We start from the raw sequence: 22776 nt of genomic DNA, 5'->3' as shown, positions 1-22776 counted from the left end.
TGGACACTGTGGCTCATGCCTATAATCCCAGGATTTTGGGAGGCCGAGGCAGGTGCATCACTTGTGGTCAGGTGTTTAAGACCAGCCTGGCCAACAGGGTGAAACCCTGTCTCTACTAAAAAAAAAAAAAAAAAAAAAAAAATATATATATATATATATATATATATATAAACTAGTCGGGTGTGGTGGCGTGCTACTCGGGAGGCTGAGGCAGGAGAATCGCTTGAATCCAGGAAGCAGTGGTTGCAGCGAGCCGAGACTGTGCCACTGCATTCCAGCCTGGGTGACAGAGCAAGGCTCTGTCTCAAGAAAAAAATAAGAAACTCTACCAACTTCTTACTAATTCTGCTGTTGTGACTCTTTTCTATGTGTTTACATTAATGAGCCAGCTTTAAAAAATATGCCACAAGAAAAGTAGGCCAGGCGCAGTAGCTCATGCCTGTAATCCCAGCACTTTGGGAGGCTGAGGTGGGTGGATCACCTGAGGTCAGGAGTTCAAGACTAGCCTGGCCAACATGGTGAAACCCGATCTCTACTAAAAATACAAAAATTAGCCGAGCATGGTGGTGGGTGCCTGTAATCCCAGCTACTCAAGAGGCTGAGGCAAGAGAATCACTTGAACCTGGGAGATGGAAGTTGCAGTGAGCTGAGATTACACCATTAACCCCAGCTTGAGAGACAAGAGCAAGACTGTTTCCAAAAAAAAAAAAAGCCACAAGAAAAGTAAATATGCATTTTCTCTAACTGCTATATCAAGTGCATAGCGATATCATAAACATCATGTATGTGCGAGAAATGTGTATTGAGGTTTTCCCGTTCCAGCCTTTAACCCTTGGTAATCCAAAAATATAAGAATAGTTCATAAGGATCCAAGGCATCCTCCTCCCCTAGCCTAAGACACACACCTTCAGGAATTTGGTGATGATGTCCATGTCTTTATGATCATCGCCTTTCCCCAAGGACTCTCCCAGCGCCTGAAGAAAAAGAAACAATGCTTCTGTTCATTAATACAGAGCAACTACTAAACATATATATTACCAACACCAGTCTAAACATGGCTCTTGGTCACATATGCTGTTCAATTTTTACTTAAAAACCTGATGGAATTTCTAGATAAGAAACCAAAAACAAAAAATATGGATTTGCCACTTAAACTTGGAGAGCATGTTATCTTTTATGAAAAGTCAAGAGGGGGTAATGAATGTGAGATTTCTTTTTGGGGGAACAAAAGTGTTCTAAAATTAGATTGTAATGATGGTTGCACCACCATGTGAATATACTAAAAATCACTGATTTGTATATGTTAAATCGGTCAACTGTATGGTATGTCAATACCTCAATAAAGCTGTTTTTTAAAAATAAATAAATAAATACACCAGTAGGAAAAAAAAAAAAAGGCCCACAACTGGTTGCCCATACCAATTATTTTAGTAAAATTTAGGGACCATAGACAGGTACTGGAGGAGGCAGGGGATTAAAATGACATCTTCCTCAACTATGATCTCATTCAGAGGGAAAGCTACACATGCAAGAGCCAGGAATTAAAGGAAACAGAAAAATAAGTTTATGTTTCCTTAAGCATTAAGAACTTTAAGCCATATTTATTTTACATGCTACTTACATGATACAAGATTGCTTTTTAATTAAGATTATACACTAACACTCCACACACAGCACTGTGGCAAAAATTAGACAGCAAGATATTGCCAAGTATTAGCAGGGCTGGAAAGACAGGTGACCCTCACACTGCTGGGCGTAGACTAGGACAGCCATTCCAGAGAGTAACTTGGCAGTACTTAGACAAGTTAAATATACATATATAAATCCCACAATCCCACTTTGTTAGGCCATCATGCTTATGCACAAGACTGTTCATCAGGAAGCTGTCTGTGGTAGGAGGGAGCTGGGAACAATCTAGCTGTCCATCATTACTGGAGAACAAAAAGTCAAATGCAGTGAATGGCATAACACATGGAATCCTATGTAGCGATTAAAAGTAAAGGATTCAATGTACACAGAGCATCAAGAATGGCTCTTAAAAACATAGTGCTGAGAAAAAGAAAAGTAAAACACAGAATAAAGAATTTCACAGCATAACATCATTTATGTAAATCAAAAATACATGCTTACAAAACACTGCAGGTCACAAGAGCACCAACAAACAGAAGGATGCACATCCAACATATTAGAATGGGTTCCTTTTGGAGGCAGGAAGTAGGGGAATGTGAGTGGAGGATGAGAAAAAGGGGAGTAAATAAATAAAAGCGAGGAATAAATAAACAAAAGACCAAGGACAACAGTGTGCTCTGCCCTCAACAATCTGCCCGACTCAGCCATCTGCTCCAGAGGAAAGAAGGGTGCCAGGGACGTCCTGGGCTTGGTGTAGAGATTACCTCTAACTCTTCAATTGTGGTGTTTTCCTCATGAACTTTCAGATCATTCTGTGTGTCTTCCTCTCCAGGCTCCTGACCGCCGACAATTTCATTGAGGTACTGCTGATCAATCTTATCCAAGGCTGCTTTCAAATCATTCCTCAATCCCTAAGAAAAGTAAAAAAAGGAAGAACACCTGTTAAGAAAGGAAGAACACCTGTTGTTTCACCTTTGATTTTTCATTAATAACTGCAATTATTTTTCCCCCCCACAAGAAGAGTTCAGCAAAAGCAGGGACTCAAATGACATCAATTTATCATACAACTATCATTACTGTCCATTTAAAGTTAATTCTTACAGACATATTTAAATTAAAACAATGCATGAACAATGGCCAGTCTGCTGGTCAGAAAAATAAAATACACGTGAGTGACGAATCCAAGTAAGAATCTTCATCAATGCTGTAATTTTCTAATGAGGCTTAGTGAAAGTGGCAGGTCTCCATTAGAGTCCCCGACCCGTTTGCCCAGCTCATTTACAATGTCTAACCTCAACTACTGTGAACTCCCAAAACATTCAGAAACGTCGGTGTAATAAAATTGGTGCCTCATCTATATCCCAGGTTCTCAACTATGTTTCTAGCAAACCAGCAAATTCGCATTTTATGCACGTATGGTTCACGACCATTTAATGAAAATGGAAGCCTCATCTTCCTAAAAATGAATGAGAATCAGCTGCAAGGTTTAAGAGCCAAGGAAACATGGCCGTGAGGCTGCTATAGGGTAATGGTTGAGAGAAGGCTATCTGGGTTCAAATCCTTGCCACATACTATTAAATAGCTCTTCGAGAGCTTGCTTAACCCCTGTATGCCTCAGTAGACTCACCTACAGAATAGGAGTAATGGCATCATCTACTACGTAAGGCTGTAATGAGGATGCTATTTTTTATTTCAGTGAACAGTTACTATGTGATGCGGCTGTTCCAGAACCTCGCAAACATCAAGTCACGTAAGTAAGCTAAGAAATGGACGATGCGCTTTGAACAGTTACTGGAGCACAGTGCACATTCAACCAATGTTAACTCCTAACCTTCTTACATGAAAAGCATCTTATCATTGTCTCCTGTCCCTTCATAAACACAGAAGAGAAACATCCAACTCAAAACACTTACAATTTCTCAAACACTGACTGATCACCTGCTGTGTATAAAGTATGATGCTAGGCGTTCCCAGAGGTCACCTCATTGAATTCTCGGTGCATCCCAGTGAGCCAAATATCACTGCCTCTGTTATACCAATGAGGATTCTGAGGCTCAAATAGAGTAAAAGACTTGCCAACGGTCACATAATTGATTATTATAATCCAGGAATGGAATCCAGACCTTGTGCTCCTGTGCTTTGTCCTCAAAACCTCTAGATGCACGGCACAAGACTTGGCATACAAAGGTAAAACAGCCTTTGCCCACCAGGAAGAGATAAATATGCACATAACTCTAATAATAGCGAAAAACAGTAAGTACACTAACAAAGGTTTACTCATAGGCACATGGAGAAGAAAGCAATTAATTCTGACTGGGATCAAAAATAGATTCCAAGAAAAGATGTGGTCACTGAATTGCATGTGAAAGTATAAAAACAAGATTTCAACCAGAGCATACAAGAGAGAAACACAGCAAGCAAAGGAAAAACGATCATTACAGACACAGAGGACTGAAGGCAACTGCTAGTGTTGTGGGGATGGAATGGCAATGCTGGGAAGTGAAGCAGGAAAGTAGTTTGGCAACAAAGAAAGCAGTGAGACGGCCCAGGCTAGCAGACGGAGCAGGTCGGGGAGCGGGCCTGGCCAGCCCCAGCTGTTCCTGCCATTCCAACTAAGATGCCAGGAAAGGGGCAAGATATCGGCTTAGAAGACCAGTCCAGGGGCAGCCTCAGATGACTTCAGCTGCAGCCTTCATCTGACTGCAATCACAAGAAAGACCCCAAGCAAGATATTGCTCAATCCAGCCCAATCAAACCACAGAACTGGTAATTATTAAGACAATAACAAATTATCTTAAGCTACCAGGTTTCAGAGTGGCTTGTTAGTCACCAAAAACAGATTTTGTAATAATAAATCCTTTATAATAAATAAACAAACACTAGTAAGTTTTGGAGTAGTCTGTTACATAGTCATAGATAACCACACCTGTCTCTCAATAATTGAGAAAGCAAATAGATAAAAAGTTAGCAAGGCCACAGAAGATCTGAACAACACTATCGTCATTGACATTTGTAGAACTGCATCATAAAAGTAAAACAATACTCTTTTCGAGAGCCTGTGGAATAAACCATATGCTAAGCCATAAAACAAGAGGAGAGCCTTAAATGTAAAAGCAAAAACTATACTATTAAGCTTCTAGAAGAAAATAAAGAATATCTATTTGAAACCTTGGGATAGACAAAGATTTCTTAAGCAGGACACAAAAAGCAATGACCACAGAAGGAAAAACTGATAAATTGGACTTCATCAAAATATAAAACTTCTGGGCCGGGCACTTTGGGAGGCCAAGGCAGGAGGATCCCTTGAGTAGAGGAGTTCAAGATCAGCCTGCGCAACATGAAGAGGCCCCATCTCCACAAAAATTGAAAAATCAGCCGAGCATGGTAGTGCACACCTGTGGTCTCAGCTACTTGGAAGGCTGAGGTGGGAGATTGCTTAAGCCCAGGAGCTAGAGGCTGCAGTGAGCCATGATCATGCTGAACTCCAGCCTGGGTGAGAGTGAGACCCCTGTCTCGAAAAGCGTGTGTGTGTACATACATACATACATATACACACACACACATACACACACACACACACAACCTCTGTTCAGCAAAAGATTCAATTAAGAGAACAGGTAAGCCATAAACTACAAGAAAATAGTCAGAAAAAATATTCGTGTATCTGACAAAGAACTTCTGAATTCCTATAATCCATTAACAAAAAGACAAGTTTATTTTTAAAATGAACAAAAGGCGCCTGTAATCCCAGCTACTTGGGAGGCTGAGATGGGAGGACTGCTTAAGCCCAGGAGGTTGCGGCTGCCATGAGCCATGATTATGCCACTGCATTCCAGCGTAGGTGACAGTGAGACTCTGTCTCAAAAAAAATAAATAAATAAGGAAAGAAAGACTTTAATAGACACTAGACAAATGAAGACAAGTTTATGAAAAGATGCTCCTCATCTTTAGTCATCAGGCAATGTGATTAAAGCCACAAAGAGCTACTAGCAGACACACAAGAGAATGGTTAAAATTAAAAAGACTAACAATACCACATGCTGGGGTTTGGAAATGACTGGCATTTCTTATGAAGTTAAGCATACATCTACTCTTATTATCCAGCAATTCTACTTCTAGGTATCTCCCCAAGAGACATATTTGCCCAAGAAAAATAACATAGTTCCAAAAAAAGATCTGCATAAGAATGGTCACAGCAGTTTTTTTTTGTTTGTTTTATGTTTTTTGAGATGGAGTCTCGCTCTGTCGCCAGGCTGGAGTGCAGTGGCACGATCTCAGCTCACTGCAACCTCTGCCTCCTGGGTTCAAGTGATTCTCTTGCCTCAGCCTCCTGAGTAGCTGGGACTACAGGTACACGCCACTATGCCCAGCTAATTTTTGTATTTTTAGTAGAGACGGGGTTTCACCATGTTGGCCAGGATGGTCTCGATCTCTTGACCTTGTGATCCACCCGCCTCGGCCTCCCAAAGTGCTGGGATTACAGGCATGTGCCACGGTGCCCGGCCAGCAGTTTTATTCCTAATAGCCCAAAGCTGGGAACAAAGTTTGATATATTCATACAACAGAGCATCACTGGAAAATGAAAAGGAAACCAGTGGTATCTGCAATAACATGGATGAACCTAAAAACTGTTATGCTGAGCAAAAGAAGCCAGACACAAAACTTATGAGTCTATCTGTATGAAATACGAGAACAAGCAAAATTAATCCATGATGACAAAATTCAAATGGTGGCTGCCCAGGAAGGGATGAGGAGAAATATGAGGATTGGCTGAGAAGGGGTACTGGGGAAATTTCCTTTTTTTCTTTTGTCTCAACTTCTAAGTTCAGGGGTACAGGTGCAGGATGACAGGTTTGTGACATAGGGAAATGTGTGTCATGGTGGTTTACTGAACAGATCATCCCATCACCCAGGTATTAAGCCCAGCATCCATTCGCTATTCTTCCTGATGCTCTCAGGGAAATTTCTTTGGTGACGAAAATGTTCTATTTCTTTATAAGGGCAGTGGTTATATGCTTGTATGTATTTGTCAAAATGCATTAAATGTTATACTTAAGATAAGTGCTTTTCAAAAAATTAATGAAAACTTCCATTCAGTGGCAATAATCTGCCCACTTTGCTTTTCCATTGTTGCCTACAACAATGCAATTAGTCAAACTCTATTCTAGTGAATGCAGTACAGTGGTATTTTTCTAGCTTTGTTCTGTCCTCTTACCTTGTTAACTTCTGGTGTGAGGATCTCTATTTTCCTTAAACGTTGAAAAGCATCATAATCAGTTTCTCCAAATAGTCTAATTGGTTCTCCTCTTTCTCTCAATCTTCTGATGACCTACAAAGTGAAACAGATACCCAGTAAATTATTTAACTTTTTTTTTTTTTTTTTTTTTTTTTTTTAGACAGTCTCACTCTGTCACCCAGGCTGGAGTGCAGTGGTGCAATCTCGGCTCACTGCAAGCTCCGCCTCCCAGGTTGAAGCGATTCTCCTGCCTCGGCCTCCCAAGTAGCTGGGACAACAGGCACGTGCCACCACACCCAGCTAACTTTTGTATTTTTAGTAGAGATGGGGTTTCACCATGTTGGCCAGGATGGTCTCAGTCTCCTGCCCTTGTGATCTGCCTGCCTCGGGCTCCCAAAGTGCTGGGATTACAGACGTGAGCTACTGTGCCCAGCTATTTAACTTTTGAGAGAGGAAAAAACTAAACATCTCAAAAACAATTTGTATATTGTACCTTAAAAGCCAAGCCTGGGTTTAATAAAAGCTAATTATCCAAATACATGCCTCTGTGTAAAATATAAAATCCTTCAAATATTTGAGACCATTTCAATTAAGCTAAACAAAGATGTTTCCAAATCAAAGAGAAAATCAAGTACTTTAAAAATCTATTTTGACTCAAAAGTCACTGTTATTAATTTTATTACCAAATAGCTCCTAGAAGGTGGTCAGACCTATGACTCTACAATTCAAGTCTAAAGAAAGCCCCTAATATAAACCACCTCTTTTATTGTGAGATTTTAAAAAAATTCTTTTTTGTAAGAAAAGGGGCATGTTTGTGGCCCTCATTTTACATAATTATAACTGTTCATAGTCTTCTTTTAAAAACAATGGAAAGACAATAGTAATCCCTTATGTCAGCATATTTTTGGTGATCAAACACTTGTTTTGAAATGTAGATGCAAAAAGTAATCTGTTTATTCTTTAATTTTCCATGAACAGATACATTGTGTTATCATCACACCTTAAGGAACCATAAAGTTTAGGTCGTTTAGCTCACTGCTTTGACAGGACCAATCTGTGCAGCAGGACACAGAGGAAAAACACTAAGATGGGAGGGAATGACAGCATTTATAGAGAGAAGGAAAATCAAATCTGAAGCCAGCTGATAATTACCGTAATGGAGAGTTTGCATTGTAATACCACCATCAAACCAAAAACTTCTCACTCAGAAAACAGGGAGTTATAATCTGCATACGCAGAGCTTTTAAGATGCTGAAAATCTATTTCCAAACTTGGGTGATGGTTACATGAATATTTATTTTATAATTATTCATATATGTGTAACATATATTGCCCTAATATGTTTCATACACTTTATATACATGCTATGTATGTCATTTTAAAAAGGAAGAAAGAAACAGAAAATGTAATAAATACTAGCCCAAATTTTTTAAATAAAGCAATAATGAGAAACACCAAGAGCTTTACCTGGGAGCATAAATAGCATCACACCTAAAATCCATTGGGAGGGCTCCCACTGGATTAACAGAAGTTTGAGATTAAAATAGAAATTTAACAGGTCATCTAGCACTATCTCCAATCAATGCAGAAATGACCTCACAAACACCCTTGTCAGGTCCCTGTCTGACAAACGGCAGGAATCACATTTCTTCGTGAAACATCCCATCCCATTGTTTGGACAGATATGTTTTGCTTCTCAAAACTGAAATCTACTTCCCTCAAATTTCTACCCATTTATCCCAGTTCCACCTCATGAAACTACAGAGAATATTCCGATTTTCCAAAATCAGAGCTACTTTCATTGGATTTTTAAAGCTATCTCTAGTAATTCTTCTCTCCAGCCTCAGTATTCTAAATTCCTTCACCTCATCTTCATATGATGGTTTCTACAGTCAGTCATCATTCCCCTGAAAGTTTCCCTTTGTGCAATGTCCGTCATAAACATGTGGTAATGTAGAACTAAAAAATAATACTGCAAACATGTCAACTTGTGAGAAGTACAGAATACATAAGACTTTGACCTAGACACTGTATTTCTATGACTTACATTCAGTCCTATCCACAACTACAGACATAGAACAGGAAGAGACTACTGAGGACTCAAAGATGAAAGATGACCCTAAGTCAGTCAGTCAAAGACAAAAACAACCTCAACAGAAAAAAGAAAGGGAATGTGAGCTAGTTATTACTGTAAAATACTGCTTAAGATTGGGTGCTATAACTTAGGCCAAGTTGTGAGGAGTACATAATATTTTTCTGGTTATCAGTTTAAATAGCTAACTCTTGTCTACCTGGAATTATATAACAGTGGTTCTGTCTAAAGGCAAGGTAATAAACTACCAGACTTCGAAATTTCTTTTAGTGCAAGAATTCTATTATTCTAATTTTTTACATAAAGAAGATGAAATATACCACCACCACCACCACCTCCCCCAAAAAATGACACAGAGTAAAGGGACATCAGTGAAAGAACTTAAGCCTCTGAGTCCTCTTTTACTATTTCAATAGAAGCTCCCTGAGCAAAGGCAGGAACTTCTTCCCCATATCATGTCTAGTGCTTAACTGATGTACCACTATTAATCAGTAACAATGGTTTACTAATGATGGATCTCACAAAAAGAACAACTTCTTAAAATTACCTTGTCTTTTAACTCAAGCTTTTCAACGTTTAAAGATAAAGGAAATTCTAGGCCAGGCGCAGTGGCGCTTGCCAGTAATCCTAGCACTTTGGGAGGTCGAGGCGAGCAGATCACCGAATCAGGAGTTCAAGACCAGCCCGGCCAACATGGCAAAACCTCGTTTCTACTAAAAATACAAAAATTAGCCAGGCCTGGTGGCGCATACCTGCAGTCCCAGCTACTTGGGAGGCTTAGGCTTGAGAATCTCTTGAACCTGGGAGGCAGACGCTGCAGTGAGCCTACATCATGCCACTGCACTCCAGCCTGGGAGACATGGTGAGACTGTCTCAAAAAATCGAAAAGTAACAGAATTCTGAAATATGTGACATGAAATTTCAAGTATTTTGGACTATGAAGTTAATACATGCACACTTGAGCTACAAAATTAAAATATAAAGAAAATTATATTTTCTATATATAAAGAATGAGTTCATAAAGGTAGTGGAAAAAAAATTAACATATCTTTGTTTAACTCTCAGGAATAGAGGAAACCTTTCTAAGCATGATGCCCAAGACAAAAAAAAAACACATAATGAAAAAGACTGATGTCATTGTACAAAAAAGTAAAACTTGTGCATGGCAAAAAACAAATGATACACTGACATATATATACACTATGTACATCTGATACATACACACTTATGAACACAGGTTAACACCCTTAACATATAAACATGATGATTTGCAAATCAATAGACAAATTTCACAATATAAAAACGGCAATTCCACAAAACAAGAGACATTAATGACCACTGAACACGTGAAAACATGTTCAATTCTAATAATCACTAATAGAAGGTTTCACATTAACACAAGATACCTATTTCACCCATCAGTTTGGCAAAAATTTAAAATAATAATCTGCTTTCAGATTGGCAAAGGCTGAAACATTTTAAAATAAAGAGTTGACAGAAATGCTAGGAAGTCTTACATACTTACAGTTGGAATGTAAATTGGCACAGCTTCTTTGTAGGACAATTCCACACACCATCGAAAATTACACAGACACACTCTCTGACCAGAAATTCTTTTCCTAGGAAATTATCCTATTGATAAACTCATACAAATATCAAGACATACGTATAAGGAAGTTCACCTTAGCACTGTATGTAAGGGCAAACAACTGGAAGTAATCTAGCCATCAGTAAAGAGCTAATTTTAATAAATTACAGAACTACTACTAAAAACAATACCTAAACTTGTTGAGTAGCTCACTACTAAGTACTGTTCTCTTCATGTATTACCTTATTTGATCATGAAAGTCTCCTGAGGTAGACCCAATTGTTACTCTCATTCAGACATAAGGAAATCGAGAAACAGACCAGGTAACCTGCCCAAACCACATGTTTACTGTGAAAAATGTTCATACGCACACACACTCCAACATAAAATGGCCTTCAAAAGGTACTTTTAAGTGAAAAGACTAAGGCACAAATGCATGTAATCTCATCTGTGTGAAAGGGAAAAAAGGTATACACATACACACTGATGCTTGTACAAGTGAAGAATTGGGTAGGAGAAGGACTAATGGGGGCACGGTGGGGTGGGGGGAAACAGAAGGGAAGAAATTTTTGTTTTACAGCCCTCTGTATTAATTTGATTTCTTTATATCACATGATTATCTTTAAATTTTATAATTTTTTTAAGTAAAATAATAGTTGATACTGATCAAGGAATAGACAAACACTATAAACACAACAGCTAGGAGTATAAAGTGGCACAACATGGCTAATACCTCCAGAGCTATCTGGTGATATATATCAAGTCTTAAAAATATACGTAGTCTTTGCCCTAAAAATTATTTTTCTAGAAATGTTTCCAAAGGAAATAATCACACATTATTATGTATGCAATGATGTCTACATAAGGATGTTCATCTTAGTATTATTTATAATAAGCAATCTAAATGATCATCAATAAATGATTTTTTAAATATTATGGTGCAGCCAGGCACGGTGGCTCACCTGTAATCCCAGCACTTTGGGAGGCCGAGGCAGGTGGATCACTTGAGGTCAAGAGTTTGAGACCAGCCTGGCCAACATGATGAAACCCCATCTCTACTAAAAATACAAAAAAAAATTAGCTGGGTGTGGTGGTGTACACCTGTAATCCCAGCTACTCAGGAGGCTGAGGCAGGAGAATCGCTTGAACCCGGGACGCAGAGACTGCAGTGAACCGAGATCGCACCATTGCACTCCAGCCTGGGCAACACAGTGAGACTCTGTCTCAAAAATAAATAAATAAACAAACATTACGGAGCAAACAAGCAATGGGAAATTATACACTCATTCAAAATTATGTAGATCTCCATATTTTAATCTGGAAAGACATATTATTAAATAAGGGAAAGGGAAGTATGTTACAAAATAATATAATAATTAAAATAATTTAAGTACAAATATTTAGCATAAGAACATTTAATTATACTTATTTTTGAATATTCATGTTTATTTTTTAAAGTTTGGAAGGATAAGCTCTAAAAAAAGTTAAGATAATATCAAAAAAAGCAGTGAGTAATTTAGAACTTCATGAAGAAAACTAGCTGCACAGTATTTTTAGATAAGTCATTTTACACAGGAAATAATGACATTTGACTTATTGGAAAAGCTGGAGATAAATGTAAACACTGTGGAGATCCTATTCTCATGAAACCATCACAAATAAACTTACCTCTTGCCTAGAAAGCGTCATAGGTAATTTTTCCTCTGCCAGTTCAAGTTCTAACACTGGATTCGATGAAGTTAATGGTTTCTGGTCCTCCTCTTTTGGCTGTATCTATATTAATAGCCAAAAGAAATGAAATTCAGCTTTAAAAACATAGTTAATATTTATCATTCTATTACCTTAGCTATGGAAATTAAACATGTTTTCAACACTGAAGATTTTCTAATATTCCTCTGAGCAAAGAGCTCATAATAAATGTACATGCTTGTAAAAGAGAGTCAAACGTATTCACGTCAGGGGCATCGCAAGTCCAGAGCATGCACAGAGGAATCAGCATTCTTGCTATAAAAGAGTGACACAACTATGATGATTCCCAAAATCCAAATTTAACAGGGCTGAAATTTGCACTCTCTTTCTCCCCAGATTCTAAAGACTGTACTTTTTCCTTAAAAACAAGCAACTTGCTCTTCCTCTTTAAATTGTCTTGCAGGGTTATTTGATTCTTGCTCAGCTTCAAAATGAAGATAAAAGAATTTCTTTCCAACAGCAACTGTGAAACTTCAAGCTCTAGCTTTTCCTACCCTGCTTTTCAAAACATATTATTCCAAATGTACAAAAATCATGTTGGACATACAGAAAAACTCCTAATGCTACACAGAGTTGGTCCACAAACTGAGCTGCCAACCTTATAGAAACACAAGGAAAAAAGCACCTCTCTACTAATGCCACCCAGGGAAAGAGTGGGCATTCTTGTTCATATGAACCTGTAGGAAAAACAGTCTCTTCACATATTTTCTCAAATCTGTTGCTCAAGTCTCAGTTTAGGAAAACTGAATTCAGCAATTTACAAGCCCCTTTGTACAGTCTATGAAAAAGATACTGAAACGTGGTTTCCCATCTGACCATAAGATAAATCCAAAATGCTGAAAGTAGGAGTAAGATCAAAAGAACATAAAAGAAGATCAACATTAAGAAAGAAACTCACATTAAGAAAGGCTATATGGTAAAAATTACATAATTCATGATTCTATAGCTTACAGTTCAAGTTTATGTTCACCATAACTAATTGATATTGAGGTAAAATTAAAGTAACAAACTAAGCCTTTCTATTTTCACAGGTCAAATCAGCATCAAGCCTTAAAAAATGCTAACTCATTTCTACAAAAGAATAAAAGGAATGAATACTATGTCATTACTACCAAGATGGAAATCTTTAAAAATCTAAAGAAACATCTGTGCTTTACTTTTTAAGCATGGAAACGTATTTCTCCAAAAATCTCAGGATTAAAAACACATTTAATTATATAATGGCAGTTAATAGCTCTGGGGAAAAGATCTAAGTCATTTTGTGAGCTGGACTCAAAGTTATAAACAATTATCTTTACAGTAATTATTTTCCTTCAGGGCTTTCCTCTATAAAAACAAACAAACAAAAAAACACTAAACAAAAGCAAAAACTGCCACTATATTAAGTTACTTTCCTACCTTATCAAATAGTTGAAAAGGTTCAAATTTAGGAATCTGGGAATGCCACAAGCCAGCAGAGTAAACCTATGTAAGTGATTCTTATTCCAGACCAAATGTATGTTAGACAACACTGGGCAAGGCAAAAATGAGAATTCCTTTCTGAATATCTGTCTACTCAATGGTTATTAACATAAAACTTATTTTCATTTCTAATTAAGCAAATAAACAAATATCTTTATGGAAAAAACCAAAATACAAGTATAAACTTTCCCATATTTTAGAAACATATCAGAAACATAATTACATTTTAAAATATTTTTTAAGTCACTTCTTGGTATCTTTTGAAAACTACATTTTTCTTTAATACTTGTCTTCTCCCAGCACTACAAAATCAAACCAAATGCATATACATACCATGTGCATTCCTCATGCTTCCTTCTAAAAATGCTATGCAGGATAAATCCATTTCCAGAACTTTCCCCATTACATGCACAAAAGTATTATCTTATATTGATATTTCACAAGCAAAAGGTTAATTACAAGTTTATGATTTGGCAAAAATATTCCAATAGAACCGCTGAGCTTTGAGTTAAAAATTAGGCTAGATATAGTCTTCTTTTAAAATAATTTAAACGTAACTTCTCCACCTTATACCCTTTAACCCCTCCCAATAAAACCAGAATACATTATCAACTAATTTCTTCTAAAATACACAAGCAAAGGCTTCCAGACAACTCATTTGTTTCTAAGAAATATTTCAAGATGACATTTTCTATCCAATAGACTAAACAGTGTTTGAAATGTGATACTTATTACAACAAAGGCATATAAATAGATACAGCTTTATACTTTAGGCAGAGGTTCTTAGGACCCAAAAGGACGTATTAACAATGCAAACATAAAATCGATGGCTTAAAATATTCCGGAGAAGGTAGGGAAATTACCACCACTAATATTACTGCGGCTGGATGAATAAATGTTTTGAACTCTTTCCAAATAGACTGTTTTATTGGGAGAGGTGGGGGAGAGGAGTGGTGGTGGAGTTGAAAATAACGCAGTCTCAGATTCAGGACTTAATTAAAAAAAAAAAAAAAAATTCAAGCTTTGATCTCAAGCCACTTCATGCCATCCACAAAAAGCCAAACCATTCCAAGCCAAAAGTCATGCATGTATTTTCCTGAATTCAAGATTTTTTTTTAAAATGCAAAAACAAAAACTCATACCTCTCCAGATGGCTTCTCATTTATAGGCTAACGTACAATATTGATAAATTGAACAGAGATCAATGATTGTCATTTAACAACAGCTGTATAAATTTAAACTCAGAAATATACAATTTAACATAAAAGCAGACATTCATACCTTGTAGCCACATCTTTCAAAATATGCTTCCTCTTCTTTTTTGGCGAGCTCACTACGCTTGAAATATTTTTTATTTTCCTATTAAAGAAAAAAATTATGTCAATAATATATCCTTGGGCAAAATTTCATGTCCCATAGTCAACAAATCCCTTAAGAAATCTTTTGAAAACACTCTTCAGTTTTTCAAGAAGTGGATAAAATAAATATTTTTTGGTTCCAGAGATGAATACATTGATTCCCCAACACATCACCAACCCTCCACTACGACTATGGGCACCGATGTGTGATAAGTTCAAGTATTTTTCCTGCAGTATCAATCGGTAGGCAAGTCCATCAGCAAAGAGGAGACCAAGAATATTTTCCAAATGTTCTGATTTCTTATGTTTGAGTTCAGTGATAATTTCTTCAAGTGGATTCATTATGAACCACATAAAATGGTATACCTCAATTATTTTTTCCTAACAGATACAGAATTATGACATACATAGCCTACATTTGATATCCCACATAACAAGGGAACTCCAGGAGTGTAAGTTCTTTCTTGTTACATGGAACCTTATTATATCAATCACTTCTTAAAATAATCTACATATAGGGTGGTCTTGGTGAACCTTTTTATTTAAAAAATGATTTAAGGATATTTGGGGTTTTTTGTGTGTTTTTCTGGTTTTTTGTTTGTTTTGGAGACAGGGTATCTCTCTGTCACGCGGGCTGGAGTGCAGTGGCACAATCAAGGCCACAACTTCGACTCCCTGGGCTCAAATGATCCTCTCACAAGGTATTTGTTTTGATATGATTTGATGTAAAGAGACAAGCTCTAAGTCTTGTCTGTGGCTAAAAAGATGTCAGTCCTTTCCACATTATACATAAAATTATCCTTATTGTTACATCTACAGTCCGTAATTTGGAGGCTTGTTGCTATCTCAGCTCTGCCTCTTGGATATTATTCCAAAGATGGCTTTGTTCAAATAAAGATACCGTCCCCGACTGTATTAACAGTAATGATATACTACTACCTGTGTACTCCCTCCACACAAGTATTTAGCACCTCATAGTTCCAAAGCTCATTCACTCAGACAATGATCATCAATGGATGCTAAAAGCTTATGAAAATGGATGCTAAAAGCCGATGGTGACAATGGAAAGATCAGCCTGCCACCATTTGAACCCAATGATCAAGCTTGACATCAGTAAAAGATTATGTACCACCTATGTTATAATACAGGAATTACCCAGCCATCGTCTACGACGTATTCTTGATAAATGTAGGGAAGAGAGGAATTAACTAAGTGTCAATATGCCAGGAAGCAATCAGACAAATCAAAGACATTTTACAAAACTAGCCCCAGTTTCTCCAGCAAGTCAATGGCATGGAAAAAATCGGCCAAGCTGAGAAAATGACAATATTCTTCATTAAAAGAAACCAAGATTCATAATAAGCAAATGCAAGGATCGAACTTCATGTTGACCTGACTTGAAAAACCAACTGTAAAAGCAAATGTATGTATATATTTTAATTCAATTGGAAAATATATGAAAGTGAAGAGAGTATTTGATAAAATTAACAAACTAATTTTAATTTTGTTGGATGTGATCATACTTCGGTTTTAAAAGAACATGTCATTTTCTAGAGCTGCATGTTTCAGGGGAAGGATATACAGGGGCTCATCATAAAATTTTATCTATTTTTGTATTATGTTTAAAACTTTCAGAATAAGATTTTTCTAAAAGTTCATTCGTTAATTCAATAAACATTTCCAGACTTATCTACCACACAACAAGCACAGCTTTACAGAAATAAAGATGAAGATATTATCTGGGGTAAGGAACCGATGGTATCATCTGAACATCAAAACTACCCTGAGTACGGTGGGGGCAAATAGTATTAACCCCTTTTTAGAGGTGAGAAAGCTGAGAATTAGGTTAGGTGACATTCCCAGAACTCAGGAAGAATGATGAGTAGCAGCTAGAACTCTGGTCCTTAAACCCTTTGTTCTGATCTAGTCTTCCAAGCTACAGTTCTTCACTCCCAAAATATTATTTTGGCATCTAAAATTGTTTTTGACTAGGTAGTATATAATTGTCATATTTCAAATAAGTTGGCAAACACACACTGGTATCCTCTCAGAAAGGGCTGATGTATAGAAAGAAAGGAAAAAACACTCTCCAGGCCGGAGGCCATGGTCCAATCTTTTTAACTATGTTATCTTTGATGACCATGTCTCAATTCCATTGAACACACCTAACAAAATTTCAAGCCTAGAACATCTCAAAATGTGGTCCACAGGGGCTCCTTCAGAGGTTCTGCAAGGTCAAGTTTATTTTCATGATATACTAAGACATTATGTGCCCCTTTTTCATTGTGCTCAGATTTGCACTGACAGTCCAAAAGCAACATGTGGGGAGGATTTGGGAAGGGGGACTACTGGCATCAGCACAAATAAAGGCAATGCCTTCAAACTGTATGCTTCACCAACATGCACTTGCAAAAAAATAAAAAGTCTAGTTTCTCTTAAGTAGTCACTGTATTCTTCACCAATATGCACTTGCAAAAAAATAAAGTCTAATTTCTCTTAAGTAGTCACTGTATTCTTCACCAACATGCACTTGCAAAAAAATAAAAAGTCTAGTTTCTCTTAAGAATGTCCTTGACGAGGTATAATTTTCCTAAATCTCAACCTTTGAGTACACAGCCTTTTAATAATCAGCATGAAAAAATAAAATGTATGAAGCACTTCTGTTACATACTAAAGTAGAATGGTTTTCTCAAAGAAAAGCACTTGTGCAATTGTTTGATTAGTCAGATTTGGGTGTTTGGTAGACATTTTCTCAGAACTGAAAAAAACAAGCTTAAAGCTAAAAGAAAACAATGATAGTATTTGCCACCGATGATAAAATTCCAGCTGTCAAGTGAGAACTGGAAAAGTGGAAAACTTGTACCCACCACCATGAGCTTAATAGCTTCCCAATACTTGAAGCCTTTTCCAATGAAATCAGTGGTGACATTAATGAGATTTTTTAATATTATCTAATGAAAAATGTCAACATTAAGAAGATCTGCATAATTCACTGAACCATGACATTACAAAATCAAGATGTTACAAAATCACACGTAGGTAAAAAGATCCATTGAAAGAGCAAAATAGATCAACAGGCTTTAATGTATGAAAAATTCATTGAAATGATTTCAGAATCCACATTGAAACTGACCTTTAAGAAACCAATTGTCTAGTTTTGGTGTAGTATCAACAAGAATATCCACAATTATCTGAAAAGGCTATTAAGATACTCCTTTTTCCAACTACTTACCTGTGGATGAATTTTCTTCGTGTACTTGAACAAAAATAACATACAGCAACAGATTGGAGGGAGAAATTGAATCCAACTGTCTAATATACCAGAGGTTTCTCAAACAATGTCACTTTTCTCACTGAATTGTTTGTTTTCACAAATATAGTCTTTTCATAAAAATACTTGTTAGCATACTATGGGTTTATTATTGCATTTCTACACGGAATATACATTTTGTAATTTCCTGGCTTTAATTTCTAATATGGTAATTATCAATAAATGTGTCCTATGTAAATAAAAGCTCTCTGGGGCTATCAATAATTGAGAATGAGACCTGAGACCAGTAAGTTTAAGTCCACTTGGCATTCTCCATGCCTATAGCATGCGCAAAACAATGCTGGCAAAAACCACTGGGGCCTCAACGTTGCCTATTGGTCCTGGGGTATTTATCCATTTCATTTTCTTTTCTATTGTCTACACTGACCATTCCACTGTCTCCATTCTCACGAACTTCTCATCCTTTCATTCTCCCCTCATTTTCAGCAGATAACTAAACCATCTCATTTTACTGAAGCGACCAGTCAGGAACTCCTCCAAATTCCTCCCAACTCCAGTCATGACCTGGATCTGCATTGGTCCTTTCACTTCACAGTGAAACAGAGAACCCTCCTCTGTCTGTCTAGGGCAAATCCCTTCCCAATTACTCCAGACCTCAATTCCTCAGGGACTTCTCACCATCAATGCTATTTTCTCCTTCGCATATTCATCCTTCCCCTCTCTACTGGCTCTTGACAATTACCATTTAAGTATGCTCAAGACTCTGCCCTGGGTATCATTTACAGCAGAACCACATTAAAGTGTTTAATCCGTGTCCACTTCCTTACCTCCAATTCTCTTTGCAGCCCCACAGCATATGGATATCCATTCTGTTTCACTGAAAAAACCTCCTTGGGGTCATAAATAATGTCTGAGGTACAAATCCAAAGAGACTTCTCTGACTGATCTCATTCAGTCTTCAATTTAACTGCTCATTCCTTCCTTCTTCAGTAGCTTTCTTCTCTTAGTTGACAGATTCTTATGTCTTCCTCACTTACTGGTTTGCTTAGATTTTCTATTTCTTGTATTTTTTTGTACTTTTTAGCAATTTACTTCACTTAGATTTTCCAATGTATTAGATTAATTTTATTTTCCAATGTCTCCCATGTTGGTTCCTGCTATTCCTTCCGTTGGTCCTTCATTTCAGAATGTTTTATATAATGTGGGGTAGGGGTTGTTGCTTATTATTTCCGTGTATGGATATCCAGTTGTTCAGCATCATTTAATGAAAATATCTTTCCTTCCATTTGGTTTTGGTGTCTTTGTCAAAAACCACTAATTGTGTAAGGGTGGCCCCGTTCTGGGTGCTGTTATATTCTAGTGATGTTAGTTGTTGGTCTTTATGCCAGCGCTACGCTGTTTTGATTACTGCAGCATTGTTATTGCAGCACACTGTAGTATCTTGCACATAGGAAAGATGTAGTAAATACTGCAAGGAAAAAAAGCTAAAATTCTGCACATAGCTCATCCTCATAACTACAACTAGTAAAACTACTAATTACTCCCCACTGAGTTTCTAGAGCAGCCTGGTTTTCCACATGAGGTTTTGCATTAAATGAAAACTCACCAATTCTAGGCTCCAAAACACTGGTGTTCTAGCAATGCAGATACCACATTTACCTCAGGGTGGTTATACCAGGCACAGCATTTTAGGACAGGTGGTAAGAGGATATCTTAGTCACTTCTCTGCAGGTTGAGAAAGAGGCACTCACAAGCTAAGTACTGATTATTTCAACTATCACAGATTAACCACAAAAAGCTGGGACACCACTTGAAATGACCAAAGATGAGGTGGCTCTTCTTTCTGGAAGAGCAATACCACACAGACAACTGTTCTCCAGCTACAGATGCGGTAATGACAACAATCTACTGATCCCCGACCAGTGTTTTCTAAAAAATTAAAACAAAGGGGCTTGCTCTTTCCCATCTTGTAAGATGGTGGGTGAAAAAGTTGAGAAGCCGGATACTAAAGAGAAGAAACTCAAAGCCAAGAAGGCTGAGGCTGGTGGCAAGGTGAAAAAGGGTCGCCTCAAGGCTAAGAAGCCCAAGAAGGGGAAGCCCTATTGCAGCACAACCCTGTCCTTGTCAGAGGAATTGGCAGGTATTCCCGATGTGCTATGTACTCCAGAAAGGCTGTGTATAAGAGGAAGTACTCAGCCGCTAAGTCCAAGGTTGAAAAGAAAAAGAAGGTTCTTACAACTGTTACAAAACCAGTTGGTGGTGACAAGAAAGGTAGTACGCAGGTGGTTAGACTCCATAAAATGCCTAGATATTTTCCTACTGAAGATGTGCCTCAAAAGCTGTTGAGCCACGGCAAAAAAAAAACAACAAAAAAAAACCCTCAGTTGACACGTGAGAAAACTGTGAGCCAGCATTACCCCAGGAACCATTCTGATCCTCCTCACTGGATTCCACAGAGGCAAGAGGGTGGTCTTCCTGAAGCAGCTGGCTAGTGGCTTGTTACTTGTGACTGGACCCCTGGTCCTCAACTGAGTTCCTCTATGAAGCAAACACCAGAAATCCGTCACTGCCACCTCAACCAAAATTGTTATCAGCGATGTAAAAATCCCAAAACATCCCACTGATGCTCATTCAAGCAGCAGCAGCTGCGGAAGCCCAGACACCAGGAAGCTGAGATCTTCAGCACAGAAAAAGATAAATACAAGATTACAGAGCAGCGCAAGATTGATCAGAAAGCTGTGGAGTCACAAATTTTACCAAAAATCAAAGCTATTCCTAAGCTCCAGAGCTACCTGCGATCTGTGTTTGCCCTGACTCATGGAATTTATCCTCACAAATTGGTGTTCTACATTTCTTAAGAAGAACCTAATTAAATAACTGATAACAAAAAAGGGGGACTGAATAAAACATGATAAAATCATTTGTGGTTTTAAGAATTATTTCATAAAACTTTTTTCACATACGTATCAGATCAATATATAAAAATGTATTGCTACGAATGGGGCAGTGAAAAAGTCTGAAAGTTACTGACACTATGATTCAGAAAGATAAAAGATATAAAGCAACTATTATGCATGAAATGATAGAGCTGCAGATCTAAAGACTGTCTTCCCATGGATACAACAGAAAAGACGCCTAGTTGTGTATGTTCCCTTACATCATGCAAGAGCACTCACCCTCAAGTTGGTCTAAGACTTGAGATCTATCCCGGCTGGCCACAGGAGTATGAGATCATGTAACCCTCTAAGTCTCAATTTCATCATCCATGAAAACAGCATTGCCTTGTGCACTGATTAACAGTTGTAAAGCTCAAATATTTGAAAAATATAAATCACGTTAATCTATTAATTTTCCAGTGCTTTGTTACATTAGCCCTATCAAAACTAGTTCTATGTTTGTAAGGTGAATAAATACCCATTTTATCTGTACAGGTTAACAGAGCAGGCTCTGAAGTAGGAACAGACCAGGGTTCAAATCCAGGCTCTATCTCTTGCTAGCTGCATAACCCTATAGCCATGTAACTTTTCTTAGCTTCCAGTTTCCTCATCTGTAAATGGGAATAATGGTAACTTGTTGTACAAGTTAAATTATAAAACACATGTTGCATGATGCCTAACATTACTGCTAATATAAACTATGAATGTCAGTATTTTTTTTTTTTTGAGATGGAGTCTCGCTCTGTCGCCCAGGCTGCAGCGCAGTGGCACAATATCAGCTCACTGCAAGCCCCGCCTCCTGGGTTCATGCCATTCTCCTGCCTCAGCCTCCCGGGTAGCTGGGACTACAGCTGCCCGCCACCATGCCTGGCTAATTTTTAGTATTTTTAGTACAGACAGGGTTTCACACCGTGTTAGCCAGGATGGTCTCGATCTCCTGACCTCGTGATCTGCCCGCATCAGCCTCCCAAAGTGCTGGGATTACAGGCGTGAGCCACCGCGCCCGGCCTTTTTTTGTATTTTTAGTAGACACAGGGTTTCACCGTGTTAGCCAGGATGGTCTCAATCTCATGATCTGCCCACCTCAGGCTCCCAAAGTGCTGGGATTACAGGCATGAGCCACCGCGCCCGGCCAAATGTCAGTATTTTAATTCCGATTTCATGTATGCCCTTTGTTGGTCTGAACTGCTCTGTGATTGGAAAAATCAATCTTATCTTCTGGCTGGAATTATGTGATAATTCAATCAACTACCAAATTAAAAAAATGAAAGACACCCAGGAAAAGTTTATATATTATAAATTATAAATGACCCAGAAGAATCTAAAGTTTTTTTTTTAATGATCATTTTTGTAGATTGGTCCATTTCAATGACAAAGAACATGATTATGCAAATATTCATGTTGTGAACCCTGAGAGTGGGCTGAATATTTTGTGATTCACTTTTCCCTTTAAAGC

General features: G+C 37.7%; 1 protein-coding gene and 1 pseudogene across 2 annotated transcripts in view; one reads left to right on the top strand and one right to left on the bottom strand.

Annotated features, from left to right (window-relative positions):
* PRPF18 (pre-mRNA processing factor 18) overlaps nt 1-22776 on the bottom strand; it is a 44071-nt gene that overhangs the window by 18242 nt on the left and 3053 nt on the right. The window contains exons 2-7 of one of the 2 annotated variants that reach the window (XM_030819296.1): nt 15037-15114; nt 14898-14924; nt 12214-12318; nt 6845-6958; nt 2394-2540; nt 906-974 (exon numbers count right to left, since the gene is read on the bottom strand). In XM_030819296.1, coding sequence (XP_030675156.1) covers nt 906-974; nt 2394-2540; nt 6845-6958; nt 12214-12318; nt 14898-14924; nt 15037-15114 — 540 coding nt within the window. The remainder of the gene's footprint in view (nt 1-905; nt 975-2393; nt 2541-6844; nt 6959-12213; nt 12319-14897; nt 14925-15036; nt 15115-22776) is intronic. The other variant, XM_003257650.4, reaches the window with a different exon arrangement.
* LOC115836752 lies at nt 20283-21242 on the top strand (annotated as a pseudogene).

The sequence above is a fragment of the Nomascus leucogenys genome, chromosome 9 (genome assembly GCF_006542625.1).
Source record: "Nomascus leucogenys isolate Asia chromosome 9, Asia_NLE_v1, whole genome shotgun sequence".
Lineage (NCBI taxonomy): Eukaryota > Metazoa > Chordata > Mammalia > Primates > Hylobatidae > Nomascus > Nomascus leucogenys.
The sequence above is the reverse complement of the archived record's forward strand: the minus strand, read 5'-3'. Positions and strand labels throughout refer to the sequence as shown.